At 37.6% G+C, this 14,124-nt stretch overlaps 1 protein-coding gene across 2 annotated transcripts in view; it reads left to right on the forward strand.

The window, feature by feature from the left end:
• Window positions 1–14,124, forward strand: part of ssbp4 (single stranded DNA binding protein 4) — a 234,939-nt gene that overhangs the window by 178,414 nt on the left and 42,401 nt on the right. For both annotated transcript variants that reach the window (XM_012953833.3, XM_002940660.4), the window contains exon 5: window positions 8,910–8,999. In XM_012953833.3, the coding sequence (XP_012809287.1) occupies window positions 8,910–8,999 (90 nt within the window). The remainder of the gene's footprint in view (window positions 1–8,909; window positions 9,000–14,124) is intronic.

The raw sequence follows: 14,124 nt of genomic DNA on the forward strand, positions 1-14,124 counted from the left end.
CACTCTGCTTTAACCAAGCATGAACATTGTTCCACACATAGGCAGGGCTAAAACTAAGGGCAGGCAGACTAGAAAGGCCCCTAAGGCACAAATTTGGGGAGGGGGATTTTTTTAGCCATTGTGAGAGTAGGGCAGAGGTGGTGGCATTGAGTGTTGGCCCTGCTCTGCACATAGGATGTTATGTGTATATGAGTTATATCTGGCTGTCAAAGTTCATTGAGGTATCAGGCATAACATAATGCATCTGTGTTATATTAATGTATATCGCATAACATAATGCTCTGTGTTATATTATTGTATATCGTTTATTATACACTTTTCAACCTTTGCACACTGTTCTCTATTCACACTGTTCTCTATTTGCACACTGCTCCCTATTTTTTAGCTATTTTTATATATATATATATATATATATATATATATATACATCCATAGAAAGCACTCACGGCACCAGATTCACAGAAAGTGATCACAGATACTTATTCCATACCCATATCATATGGGTATGGAATAAATATCTGTGATCACTTTCTGTGGATCTGGTGCCGTGAGTGCTTTCTATGGATGTATTTGTGTTTTGATGGTCAGCACCCGGCAAGTGGTGAGTGTCGATAACTGCAGTATATATGTATATATATTCGTTTTTATCTCTGCTTCTGCTTGTTTCATTCGTTCGTTCGTTTGTTCATTCATTCTGTTCCCATTACTTTGGTTCACCTGCTTTCCCTACATTTCCCCTCCCTGTCTTTCTCTCCCTCTCCTTGCTTCCCTCGTTTATTCTCAGCAGAGTTCTCTACCCCTCTCAATGCTAAAGCTAATCTTATTGATATGCAGGAGGCTTTGCTGAGCAAGGTACTTTTCTCCCTTGGCCGATGCGATGTGGAAGTAGAGGAGGAGGTGATAGAGCAGCAATGACGGCAGTGAGGCAATATCAGAATTTTGAGCATGTTAACCCATTGAAGCTTATTTTCATTTGACTCTTAATTTACCTGCTTTAACTTTTTCCTTCACAATCCCTTTTTCTATTTTGATGTTTGCTACTCCCCTTCAAGTATTCCTTCCCTTCTTTTCAACCCCTCCATGCAGTTTTTTACTTTTCCAGTTCCTCTTTACTGTTCTCACTCTCATATGCTCAATTCTTTGCCTCTGTGGTTTCTTTTCTAATTATTGGCCAGATTTAAAGAATTCCTTCATTAAGTCTGCTCTATATCACATGTCTTTTGCAAAATCTTTTTGTGCTATATTATCCATATAATATATTCTTTCTCAGATCTCTTCATATACATTACTTCCATAGGTAAATGCAAAGGGATCAGGGCAAAAGTTAGAAAAGAGTGTGTGAGCCCCTGGTAATGCAGAAGTGGTGGGACACTATATGAGGGAGGAAGAAATAATATAAATCAGCACTATTAGCCCTGCAGTCTTCCAGCTGAATTACAAAGCCTTCACATGTCAGTGGGATTCTTGGAGTTGCAGCCCAAAAGGAGTTGAGGGGATGAATGTTGGACATCCCTTATGTTCGTACTGAAAATATTTATCTTTGTACTTTGTATCTACATTTGAACCCGAAGTAGGCCCCTCTAATGCTGAAGGAACCAAGGAGAATGCCTTCTCTCGCTCTTACACTAATACTGGCCACATAGGAAGCAGAGTGATACATTTTCTTTACCTATTCAGCCTTCTCACTGTCATTCTGTGCATTGTATACACAGTACTTATTCACATGCAGAGCCCTGTGTCCAAAACAGCTTCATAGTGCTCTTTAATGCCTATATTTTTATTGCAGTACAGTTCTTGATATGCAGTCAGGAAATGTTTTATTCATTTAGAGATGAAAGAAAGAGGGAAAAACATATCTAATTATTGTTGTTGTGTCGAGACCAATTAACTGTAAAATTAAAAGTAAACACAAAATCATATACTTGCACTGGAGCTTTCTTTCACTGGGGTAAATGTACATATTTTTGGGAAGGTATCATTTACCCCATTTAAAGAAAAAAGAAATGTGCACAAACCAAAACTGGATTTAACTAGTAGAAATATTATGGTTAGAAACAGTGTTTTTTATTTATTTTTTACTTTAAAGCTTTCCTTGGCATCAAACCTATTACTCATAGCTATAGGCAGTCTACTCTTTAGGCAAATAGGGAAACATTGGGTTTAGGGAAAGTGTTCTTGTCTATGGAATTCTGGCTCAGTGAGTGGGATTTGACAGTGAATGATTAGAGCCTAATAAGTGACTTGTTGAGGGGCACAGACATTTAAAAGTGCACATCTTTTTTATTAAAGGGGTATCATTACACAGGAATTTAAAGTGGGGCATTTCCAGAGGGACACTACTACTAGGCATGTTTGAGTGAACAGTATGAGCATTCTTTAGCAGTCAGATACACAGCATTATTGTTGTATTTGCATTGCTTCATTTCATTTTTTCATTTAATAATTTTGTCACCTAACAAAAGTGCATTTTATAGTCTTTGGAAGAAAGGAGTATCATGGTGAAGCTATTCTGCTGTATGTAAAAGGAGCCTGGTTATATTTTGTGATGCTATTTAGAGCACTGGGAAATGTAACTTTATACTGCTTTGGGGTATCTATCACTACATAAGTAATTTTGCAAGAGAAGTACATATCTTTGGGCACTGTGGAAAAAAACATTAGGGAATAACAGTAAAAGGTGTAATCAAAAGTACTATGCAACTATCAAACAACTTTCATTTGTGGGAAAGAAATCTTGCAGTACACGGCTGAATGCAGGGCATAAGTAGTCGCATTCATTTATTTAATTCTCAGTACAATCTAATAATAGATTCTGAATGAGTACAGTGTTAATGTGTAGAATTGGAAGCCTAGAGCTTTCTTACCATGCAGTTCTGGTCAGACTGAAACTGAAAGTGAGGCAAATATTGAGTTAAAGTTGCACAAATCAGAAAGGTGCGTGTCCGTTTCTAGAGGGAATAAAGACCATCCTTGTCTCAGTACAGGGAACAGCCATGTAGCTTCAGTTATGGATTTAGAAAGTATTGCAAATTTTGTGTTGCTTTTAGTGCTAAGTAAAAGAAATAAATATGTTTTGTACAAAAGTTATTAAAAAGTGCTATTGTTCTGTAAATATATTCATACACAGCCTTATTTCCTCTTTAGAATAGCAAGGAAGGCCACACAAATATGCAAATAAACAAGTTGTGAGCTGGAGAAGGTGTGTTTTGATTGCATGTAATTGATAGGGGGCTTAAAATGCTGAGAAACATTTTCTATTGACTAGAATAGGACGCAGTGCAAGTAGCCCCTGGCCTATGATTTACAATTGAAAATGCGCACCAGAGAGGCTTCAGGCAAAAATCATGGCCCCAGGGCTACTTGAATTGCTTCTTTTTGCAGTCACTTGGATGGTGTAAATAGAATATCTGTAAAATTGTACTACAGAATTTACTTGAAAAGTGGCTATTATATCAATATATCCTTCAGATCATTGCATAGTTAACTGTCCATAGTCTGTCTGTCCATCTGTCCATCCAGTGGTACAATGGTACATAAACATATAAATACAATAACACAACCATATATAATACATTAGCCTTAGAGAGTAATATTCCCACAGTTTGCAATTGATCCTTATTTTTTTTATTATTTATAGTTTTTTTTAATTGCTATCATTTTTGTTCAGCAGCACTGCAGTTTGTAGTTTTAACAGCTGGTGCTAGGTTTTTTTTGCTGCTGGGGTCAGTGACCCCCATTTGAAAGCAAAAGGAGTTAGAAAAAGAAGGCAAACAACTAAAAAGCTGGTCAAAGAACAGTGGAGGCATTCGAAAATGTAATCAATGTTACAATTCACAATGATATGGTCAGTATAAAGGGAAAATAATCAGGAATGGTGTGTTTCTGTGTTCTCAGTAAGTTATACCCTGAGTTTTTTCGTCAGCTTCCAACCTCCTCTTGCCCAAAGAGTAGTCCTTGTTGGCACTTAGGCTGTCTAGGTAGTGATGTGTTACAGATGTCTATTACTGTAAGCCTTCGAATGCTTTAAAGGAACAGTAACACCAAAAAATGAAAGTGTATAAAAGTAACTAAAATATAATGTGCTGCTGCCCTGCACTGGTAAAAGTTGTGTGTTTACTTCAGAAAGTCTACTATAATTTATATAAATAAGCTGCTATGTAGCCATGGAGGCAGCCATTCAAAGGAGAAAAGGCACAGGCACATAGCAGATAACAGATAAAACACTATTGTATTCTACAGAACTTATCTGTTATCTGCAATGTAACCTGTGCCTTTTCTCCTTTTTTCCAGCTTGAATGGCTGCCCCCGGGGCTACACAGCAGCTTATTTATATAAATTATAGTAGTGTTACTATAGCAAACACACCAGTTTTACCAGTGCAGGGCAACAGTGCATTATACATTTATTACTTTAAAGCTCTTTCATTTTTTGGAGTTACTGTTCCTTTAATTGCTTACAGAATGTCTCTAGCCCTGTCCATTTTAAAGCTGGTTGCACCCAGATTAGACGTGTAGAAGTTTATATGCTAGTGAAACCATTTTAAAAAGTGGAATCCTGTTCTGTGATCAGAAGACTATTTGATACCACCAATTATAAAGTTTCCTTTTGGTAAATATTAAGATAAAAGTGTCGCCTCCTGACTACCCAGAGGGCTTGCAAAGCCCATGTGCAATTGCCTTTCATAAGTGCACAGTAATCAGTTCATCTTCCCACTTCAAGGCAATAGTGTATTACACTAAGGGAGATACGTGGAGTTAAATGATAGTCTGTGCTGCGCAGGGAGTTTCATTTTATGCGCCAGTTTTAATAAAAACAGAAATCACTGCTACTGTAGCAAATTGTCTTAGCACTTTAAATGTGATGCAAAGGCCAGTCAGAGCACAGCTGATACTGGCCATAGGGCACATGACATGAAGCTGCACATTAAGGGGTATCACTTGCACCTTACTTTAGCATTTATGCTGGGTTACAGTAGATATCCTTGGCAAAAGTACAAATATTGTTGCATATGTATAAAATTAATGAATGTATTTTTGTATTAGTCAGCACTGCCCAGCATTTTCTGCTCCACTTGTTCCCAGGGTCCACCAACAGCCAAAGTTTGTCTAAGATGCTGAATTATGTAATTTAAAGGGGGGTACTGGGGTAAATATGCATGTGATATCTCATATGGCAGGTTCTGTTTTACTATGCCTGTTTGCCTGCTCCTTGCTGAACCCAGGCTGGCAATAGGGTCTGTTTTTTTTACAGGGGCTGTATGGATCAGAACTGCCTGTCTGGATTTCAGAAGTCTGAAACCCAGACAGGGCTCTATGGTGCAATAAACTAATCACACACTGCCACCCCAGAGCCCCATCAACTGATTTTATCAGTCCACCCCTAATGTCACTGTTCCATCATCAACTCATCCCCAATCTCGCATAACCGGCTCACATATGGAGCTTTCATCGACCACAGGTGGCAACCCTAGTCGTTGACTCTGCTAACGCTGACACGCACTTGAGTCATAAAAGTAAGGGCACCAATGCACTGGGCAACATACTCAGTGCTCTGTATTGCACATATGCAGTTAGAATCTCTGGCAGCTGCTATGAAAACAGCTTCCATAGACTCTTCATGCATTAGCCACTTAAAGGACATGTAAAGCCTACATTTGCCTACAATGTATATCAGTTGGGCATGCCTCCCCCACCCAAATGGCATCATTTGTACTGCATACATTCCCCTCCGTTTGCCAGCACCATCACATTTTCCGAAAGCAAATTGCAGCTTTCACCTGGTGGCCATTTTTCCTCTGATACATAATCAGTTACAATTAAATCTGCAATCAGCATACACACACACAGACCCTTATTCAGCATACATTTCATCAAGAATACAGGCTCACACAGGCACAACTGTCTTTGATAAAAGTTTTTGTTTGAGCACTGTAATATTAAAGCTGAGCTCAGCAGAAAAAAATTGAAGCAGACAGCTAGAGTTGAGTTTCTATGGGAACCAGCAATGCCATCTCTTTACTGGCTGCTAGACTGGGGGGTGTGTTTAGTAATCTGAGCTTAGAACAACTGAGCATGCCCACACGCCAACAGCCAAAGCAAATTCCTGAGGGCGGGGGCTCAGTGGGTTACAGGAGGAGAAGGAAATCTAAGTGATTAAGGGGATGCTGCAGCCTTACTATTAATTTCTGGACAACCAGTGTGGCAGGTACTGAAAGATTTCAAAGAGGCTGTTCACTGATTAGATTTTTGTGTGTGGGGTTTACATGTCCTTTAAGTACTAAAGTGTGGTTACTATATAATGCAAGTCAAGTGTCAGCCAAAGAGAGAGAGATAGTTTGCCAGTTCACTGACCTAGGTTCAGCAAGGAGCAGAGAAGTAGATACAGTGAAGGAGAACATGCAGTGTGCAGTATTCAAATGCATATACAGGTATAGGACCCATTATCCAGAATGCTCGGGACCAAGGGTATTCCGGATAAGGGGTCTTTCCGTAATTTGGATCTCCATACCTTAAGTCTACTAAAAAATCAATAAAACATTAATTAAACCCAATAGGATTGTTTTGCATCCAATAAGGATTATTTATATCTTAGTTGGAATCAATTACAAGGTTCTGTTTTATTTCTACATAGAAAAAGGAAATCGTTTTAAATTTCTTAATTATTTGATTAAAATGGAGTCTATGGGAGACAGGTTTTCCGTAATTCGGAGCTTTCTGGATAACGGGTTTCCGGATAAGGGGTCCGATACCTGTACTATACTAGAGGCCTGAGGAGTGATAAGTCTAAAAGGTTAACATCATATGGAGGGTGAAATCTCTCATGCTACCCCCATATTTTAGGTATTGCATAGGGCACCCACTCCCTATTTAACTGCAGCCCTGGGTGTAGAAGTGACTGGATCTGCGTGTGAATAAGCTAAAAGGAGCATTTCGAAAAAGGCAATCTGCCCACTTCAAAAGCAATGGCCTCTCGCACCGAGGGAGATGCACGGTATTGAATGATAGCCCGTGCTGTTGAGGGAATGTGATTTCTGTGCCAGGTTTGATAAAACAGTTGGAAGTCAGATGTTGCCATGGATACAGGACACAACTTTGGTTAAACACTTCCGCCCTTTAGCGGTAAGGCTCAAGCCAAACAGATCCCCTTAGAGAATATGTCTTCATTGGGAAGATATGTTTAAATAAAAAAAAAAAAAAACCTTCCGTTTATACTGTAACCCTTCTGCCTCCAGGATATTTTCATTGGGAAGTGGCTAGAATTCTATGGAGTCTTGTTCTTAGTAGCAACAAATATACATATTTTTTGGTTTAAGCTAGACTTTCTCATGCATACTTAGGGACATATGTCAAAGGTTGAGTGTTTTTCCCTGACTATAAGTGCACTTTTACCCAAAGGTTGAATTTTAGTTTCCTACTGATAAGAAGTTTTTTTGCTAGCAAAATTTTTTATTGAGTCATATTTCTGCTCCGTGTACTAAAGCATTTTTTAACGCTACATGCAAATTGTACTGCGCATGTGTTGATCGTGACAGAAAGTGGTACCCCCCCACCCCCTTCTCTTCAGCTCTGCCACTGTATTTAGCCAACAGTGTCTGGCGGCAGGAATTTTTAAAAATATATTAAAGTAATTCTTTTTATATATATGGTCCTGCCAATATCCCGCTCTGTCTTCTGTTTGCAGGGGGAGGGGCATAATGAAGCCATGAAGTCAGAATGACTTAAGGGGCAAAGCAGTGACATAAAACAGATTGGAGGCTGAGTGACAGAAATTTTGTGAACACGGGTGATTAGCTTTGTCGTGAAGCAGGGATTAGGGGCAAGTTTTGGATTGGCAAAGGGAAGTATGACAGGTAGTTACAAATTTTCCAGCAAATACATTGAATTTGTAATCCTTGGCTCATATTTACTGGCTAGGCCAGTAACATACTGCCCAGGTGGCAACCCTATATATAAACACTATATATAAACAAGTCTCATGTTTTTTAGGTAATGCAAAGTGCATGATTGTCTGTGCTGTAGTAAACACTTGACTGAAATAGGAATTAATCATAAATTTCGCCATTCCAAGACACAAATACAATATTGAGCCTTAAATTCAGCCACTTTTACTAAGCAAATGGTAATAGCTTGAAGTAAATAATATACATTTGCTCTGCAAAAACTTGTGGGGAGAATGCACTTGCGTTATTAGTTGTTTTGGTTCATATTCAAGCCACATATATATTTAGAAGTGGCAGTACTCCAGTAATAACTTGAAATTGAGTGTAACATGCAAATCCCATTACTGGCTGCTTCTCATCTACTGAAACAAATCAACTAATCCTCAATTCAGTTGTGGGGCACGTCCATCTATTCTCTGTTTTACCTGTTCTTTCATCCTAAAACCAGAGACAAAAATACTTTCAAATAAAGGACTTTACTGTACCTGCACTGCCCTTGCTTATGTGGTTATGTGGTTAATATATACACAAGTTATATCTTCCTAGGGTTATACTGTGTTGTTTTTCTGACCGTATTTATGAGGTGCAGGCAGGGGTAGGAGTTGGGAATATACCCACACCCCTAGTCCACCCCCTAAATTGCATGCCTGAATGAGGATATTGGCCACTGAGGACACTGGCCAATACCAGCTGCAAGGCAGACAATAAGGACAGGGCTGAACTGCTCCCTCTAGTGCTAAACTTTGCACGTCATGCCATATTTTTTTCTGGCTCAAAGTATTCTTGGGCCCTTATTGCTCTAGCATTTCTATCCTATCCTCTGTAAATTACCTTATATGTTCTACCTGTGTCTCTCTGGGTATTTGGGCTTGTGAGATGCTTTTAAAAGTCCATTTAGCTTATGCCCCTCCCCCTGACTTTACCAGATATGTCCCTATATTCACATTTTTCCTAATTTTCAATTTTACAGAGTGCGGCTGCTGCTCCCAGTCCAGTGATGGGTAACATGCCTCCTAATGATGGAATGCCAGGTGGACCCATGCCCCCAGGATTCTTTCAGGTACCTAAAAATATTATTTTGTGCTGTCTTTTTCCACCTGTTTGGGGAAGGGCATTTTGACTTTTTATGCTCTTTCTTGGCTGTTTTTGAAACTTTTTTAGAGAAAACATCCACATGGCTTGATTTAGATACTGGTTTAGAAAATGACTAATGACATTAGGGAGGTTTATAATTGCTAACATTTTGATTATATCTATATTTTTCCAGTTAAGAATTTAGGAATAGTTAGCTGATGAGCCCGGTGAAAAGTAGAAAGAATCAAGTGGGTGCATGCTGTTTTCAGTTTATACTGACACACTTGTTAAAGCCGCACACCTGTCACTGCTATACTCTCTGCAATAGTGGTGCAAGCCTTCCGCAGGACTGGCAGGTCCTTATCCTCAATCAAACTGTTTCTGTAACGGAGCCGCACACACATACATATCCAGTCGGGGAGCTTACCCCATTTATTATGACCACCTCGATCAACGTTTCAGGGGGGATACACCCTCCCTTCGTCAGGATAATAAATGGGGTAAGCTCCCCGACTACATATGTATGTGTGTGCGGCTCCATTACAGAAACAGTTCAGTTTATACTGAGCAAGAAGTTTGAAAGCTATGCCTTTATGATTTAAATTAACAATATTTGCATCACACTAGTTATCACATGGATTGGACAAATCTATAAAAATACAGTAAAAGGTACCTGCAGCAAGCTATTGGATAAGATCACATTTTGCAAAGTATATGGATTTGGGGCATTTCTTAACATTATGCATTTTTTCCTCTAACTTTTTAGAAACCTTAATGTATATATTAAATTCATGGGGTGTGGTAATAATAAAAAGTGTATATTTTCTATATTGTGTATATGTAGAGGCATACATTTTTTGCTTTAACAAGATATACGTTTACCATCATTGTCTGTAGTCCCCGAATGAATATACAAAAAAATAGATCTGCTGGACTTGTTTATTAATAGTGAACTTTCTTCAAAAGTATTGTTTTTGTCCTATGTACTTTAAAGGCCATTCTGTGGTGTTGTTTCTCAGCCTTTACTGTCTACAGTTCTGAAAAACGACAGAAATGGAGTGTGAACAAGACATTTTGAAAAGATTGATAGATACTAAATAATAATTAGTTAGTAAAGTTAGTAAATAATACTAACTTCTTGGCAATGACCTATCAAAAAATCTAAATGCATTACATAAATCTGTTAAGGCATATTTTAAAGATCAACCCTTTTGGCAATGTTTTTTTTCAGGTTTTTATCCAGTTAATGACAGTGTTGTAGATATCCAGGCCAGGTCATTTAAAAATGTTATACAAATATTTTTTAAACTAATGGTTTCTCAAAAGAAATGTAGCACTGTACAATGTGGCAAAAAGGTCTGCATTTGTTTGTTTTTTTTAAAGTTTTCTATTCAGTCGGTGAGTTCCCTTGACCAATGCAAGATACTCTTGAATTGTAGGAATGTGGCTAGTTTCTGTCCACAAATGGTAGAAGCTCACAATAAAAACGTTGAGTCTGGGTTCTCATGCCCCAGACTTTTAGCAAAGGTAGCAGATAATCCAGGATTGTGTCAAGAGATACACTAGGCATTGACGAGTCCACAGAAAGATAATGAAAGTCTATGACATGGAAATGCTATGGTAAACTTCGTATATTTTATGCTGCAAGGCCTGAATAGTTTTCCATTCCTTGGTGATCCAGTAACTATTGGGCCAAGATAGGGAAGTACATTTGCTTGTTAGGCTACAAATACTGCAGTTGGTAAGCAGTGGTTAACAGGTGGTGCTGACAAGGTACACATTTCTAGCACCACAAAGCTTCCAGTGAATCTGATAACAGTATTTTACATTGCAGTAATTCATGTCACAGCATTTAAACTCACAGAGATCAGGTCAGTGTGGTTTTGGGAAGAGATTAAGAAGTTCACTAGTAATCCATGTTTGTCACAGTTCTATGGTTTTTAATTCTACTGGTTTGTACAACTTCTCACTGTTTGGCATTGCTTTACTGACTGAAGTGCAAACTTTACAAAAATGTATAAAGAAAAGTTAAAAATGGTTTCAATTTCAGCTAGGTATGTAGCAGTCTTTTAGGCAGGTTACTGTGCAGCAAAGTTACTTTGTTTAGACAAGTACCATTTTATAGGGGAATTATCTTTAAGACCATTTGCTTGGGGCCTTAACTTATTAAAAAAAAAAAAACAATATAATGAAACTGGAAGAGTTTTTAACAGGCTTCTGGCTACTAAAATCTTCTTGATTACTGGATCTGGCCTTCTGCTTTAAAATCTTCATTAGGGAATTTAATGGAAGAGAAATAATAAACAATTAAAGTAGAATAGCTTGCCTGAACATAATTAGCAGTAATGCAATTTTATGTAAAAGGGAAAGGAAGCATCATGGGCTCTGTCTTCTACCTGTTGTCCTAACATGAGAAAAGTATCTTGCTCTGTTACCCAGTGGCAGCAATCTTAGAAAAAGGCCTTCATGCTGATTGGTCAGCCTATAGTGCTGCTGAAAACTTATTATACAGGTATGGAACCTGTTATCTGGAATGCTCGGGATCTGGGGGTTTCTGGATAAGGGGTCTTTCCACAATTTGGATTGTCATACTTGTAAGTACAAGGTACTATTTTATAGTTACAATGAAAAAGGAAACATGTTTTAATATTTTGATTGGAAACAACACAGGCACTGATTTTAGATTTTCTGTTCTTAATGTCATGTGTTACAGTAATCTGAATCAGTTCTGTGCAGTGATCTATTTGTCTGGGATATTCCCCATTTTCTCTAATGATCTTAATGGCACACCTAGGTCATTATTGCTAAAGCGAGTGGCAAGAGGGGTGATGGTAAAATAGGAGTAGCCCAAAAAATTTCCAGCACCATGCTACAAAAGTCAATTGTTTGGGGCTCCCATAATTTGTCAAGAACTATTGTATTATTGCTTGTTTAATTGTAGAGGAGTCATATGGGTAATGATTGTACTACAATATATATATCAAATAAAGAGAAAGCTGATCCATTAAATTCATATATATATTATTTTTGATCATGCACCTCATTGTACATGAGCACTGGCACTTTCAGACTATATATATATATATATATATATATATATATATAATGCCAAAATCTGTTCTCCCTTTTTGCAAGTGGACGCGAAACCTTATACTTGTGCTTTTTGACTGGCTGTTAATGCAGGGAGCTATATCAAGCGTACCATCATATTTTCCATACTAGCCGAATGTTCCTATTAGAGATAGCTGCACCTTATTGATTGCTGGCACACAGACTTTTCCACCAGCCACTGTGTCTGTATAAAGATTAGCTTGCAAGATGTGTTGGAAAAGCTTTCCTTTCAAAGAGCCAAAGAGTAAATACTGTTGCATTAGCATCACTTAGTATATATATATATATAACTAAAGTCTCTTATATTTTGGCATTCACACTTTACAACCTCAAAATACACAGTGTCTTATCAAACACATCATAATAAATACACCCAGAAAGTCCAGGTCAACCAGAAAGCTTTTACCAAATAAAAAATACATAGACCCATGCTTCCCAAATCTATCCCAGAATCTATTACTTTCTGAAAGGTATGCTGAATGTCTTATGGTTCTGAATACTTCTTTTTAAAAGGATTCTCTGGAATCAGTCTTCATGTCTGTTTAGTGATAGACATAATCCCATAAATCAGATGTGTCCTAACAGCATCCACTTCTATTAACCCAAAGGGCTGACCCTCTCATGGCCAGGAATATTTTCAACCTGTATGATATAAGTCCATGATTACAAGTTAACTATTAACAAAAGCAATTCAGTTAATGTTTCATTTGGAGGTCTATAAATTCTGTTTTCAGATTTCACTGTGAAGAAGTGTTCTTAAGTACACATCATGTGCCAAATTTGAAGCCCTAAAATAATAGATACTTACTATGTTATAAAAATGTATTCATATTCAGCAAAGATACAATGAGAATGTTTGACTTTGTTGAAGTTATCAACTTTTTAGATAATAATAATAATGTCACGTATTTAGTATTATATGTATTTGCATAAGCATTCTGTTTATATTAATTATTATATAACTTGTATTTTTACTGGAGAGTCTATACCTGAGAGCAGTGGTTCTGTAGAAAAGACAATAGGAACGTTATGATATCAGTGTGTCAAAATATATTTCACTATGCCTCACCAATATACTTTACAGGGCACAAACCCATATGGAATTATTTACTAACACTGAATAAAAGTGCATCTGTGCAGTAACACATGGTAACCAATAAAATTTGTCGCTGTCATAGCTATATTGGCAGCTGGCTGAAATTAACTCATTGGTGGCTATGCCTGGTACCTGGTTACTGCCCAGTTTCAAATGTACTCATGGCTGGTAAATTAGCCTGATGGTGTCTCAGACATTCCTTGTGTAAAACTGTACAAAGTAATATACAGTAATTAATAATAAAAATGAGTGTTTATTAAAGAGACTGTTGTTGTTATTGAACATGACTGCAATAAACAGGATTTGTGCTGAACATACTTTTTTTCCAATGGTTTTAAACATGAAAAATCTATTTTTGTTATTTCTTGAGCTAAACATGAAAACTGAAGCAACTCTATGTTTGGTACTTGTGAGGTAGACCCTTATATTACTAGTGCACAGATAATTCCCCTGCATAGTGGACTCTTGCAAACAACACAACAAAGGGGGGATGGGGTTGCAAACTGGTAATATAAGTATCTGCCTTGTAAGTATCAAACATGGAATAGCTACAGTTTCCCTTTTTGCCCGGTTGAGCTTAAAAACCATTAATTTTTCAGGATTAAACTTATAGGCAAAAAGTATGTTCAGCACAAGCCCAATTCATTGCTCCCATGATAAATTTAACAATGTTTGAATAACAGTTGGAAAAGATGCATTACATTATTTTTTTTCCTTTATGCCCACTTCTACTCACATTTCATTACCATTTAATTAGAGAATCTGTACCAGTGTAAAATCGCTGAGAGCACAGGCAGCACAAAAAGCCAGGGTGGAGTTTATAAAACAAACAATTTAGCTCTCATTCCAATGAAGTGATATCTGGGAGGTAAATTAAAACATTGTACAGGATGGCTATAGGAGG

This window comes from Xenopus tropicalis, chromosome 1 (genome assembly GCF_000004195.4).
Source record: "Xenopus tropicalis strain Nigerian chromosome 1, UCB_Xtro_10.0, whole genome shotgun sequence".
In the NCBI taxonomy this organism is placed as follows: Eukaryota; Metazoa; Chordata; class Amphibia; order Anura; family Pipidae; genus Xenopus; species Xenopus tropicalis.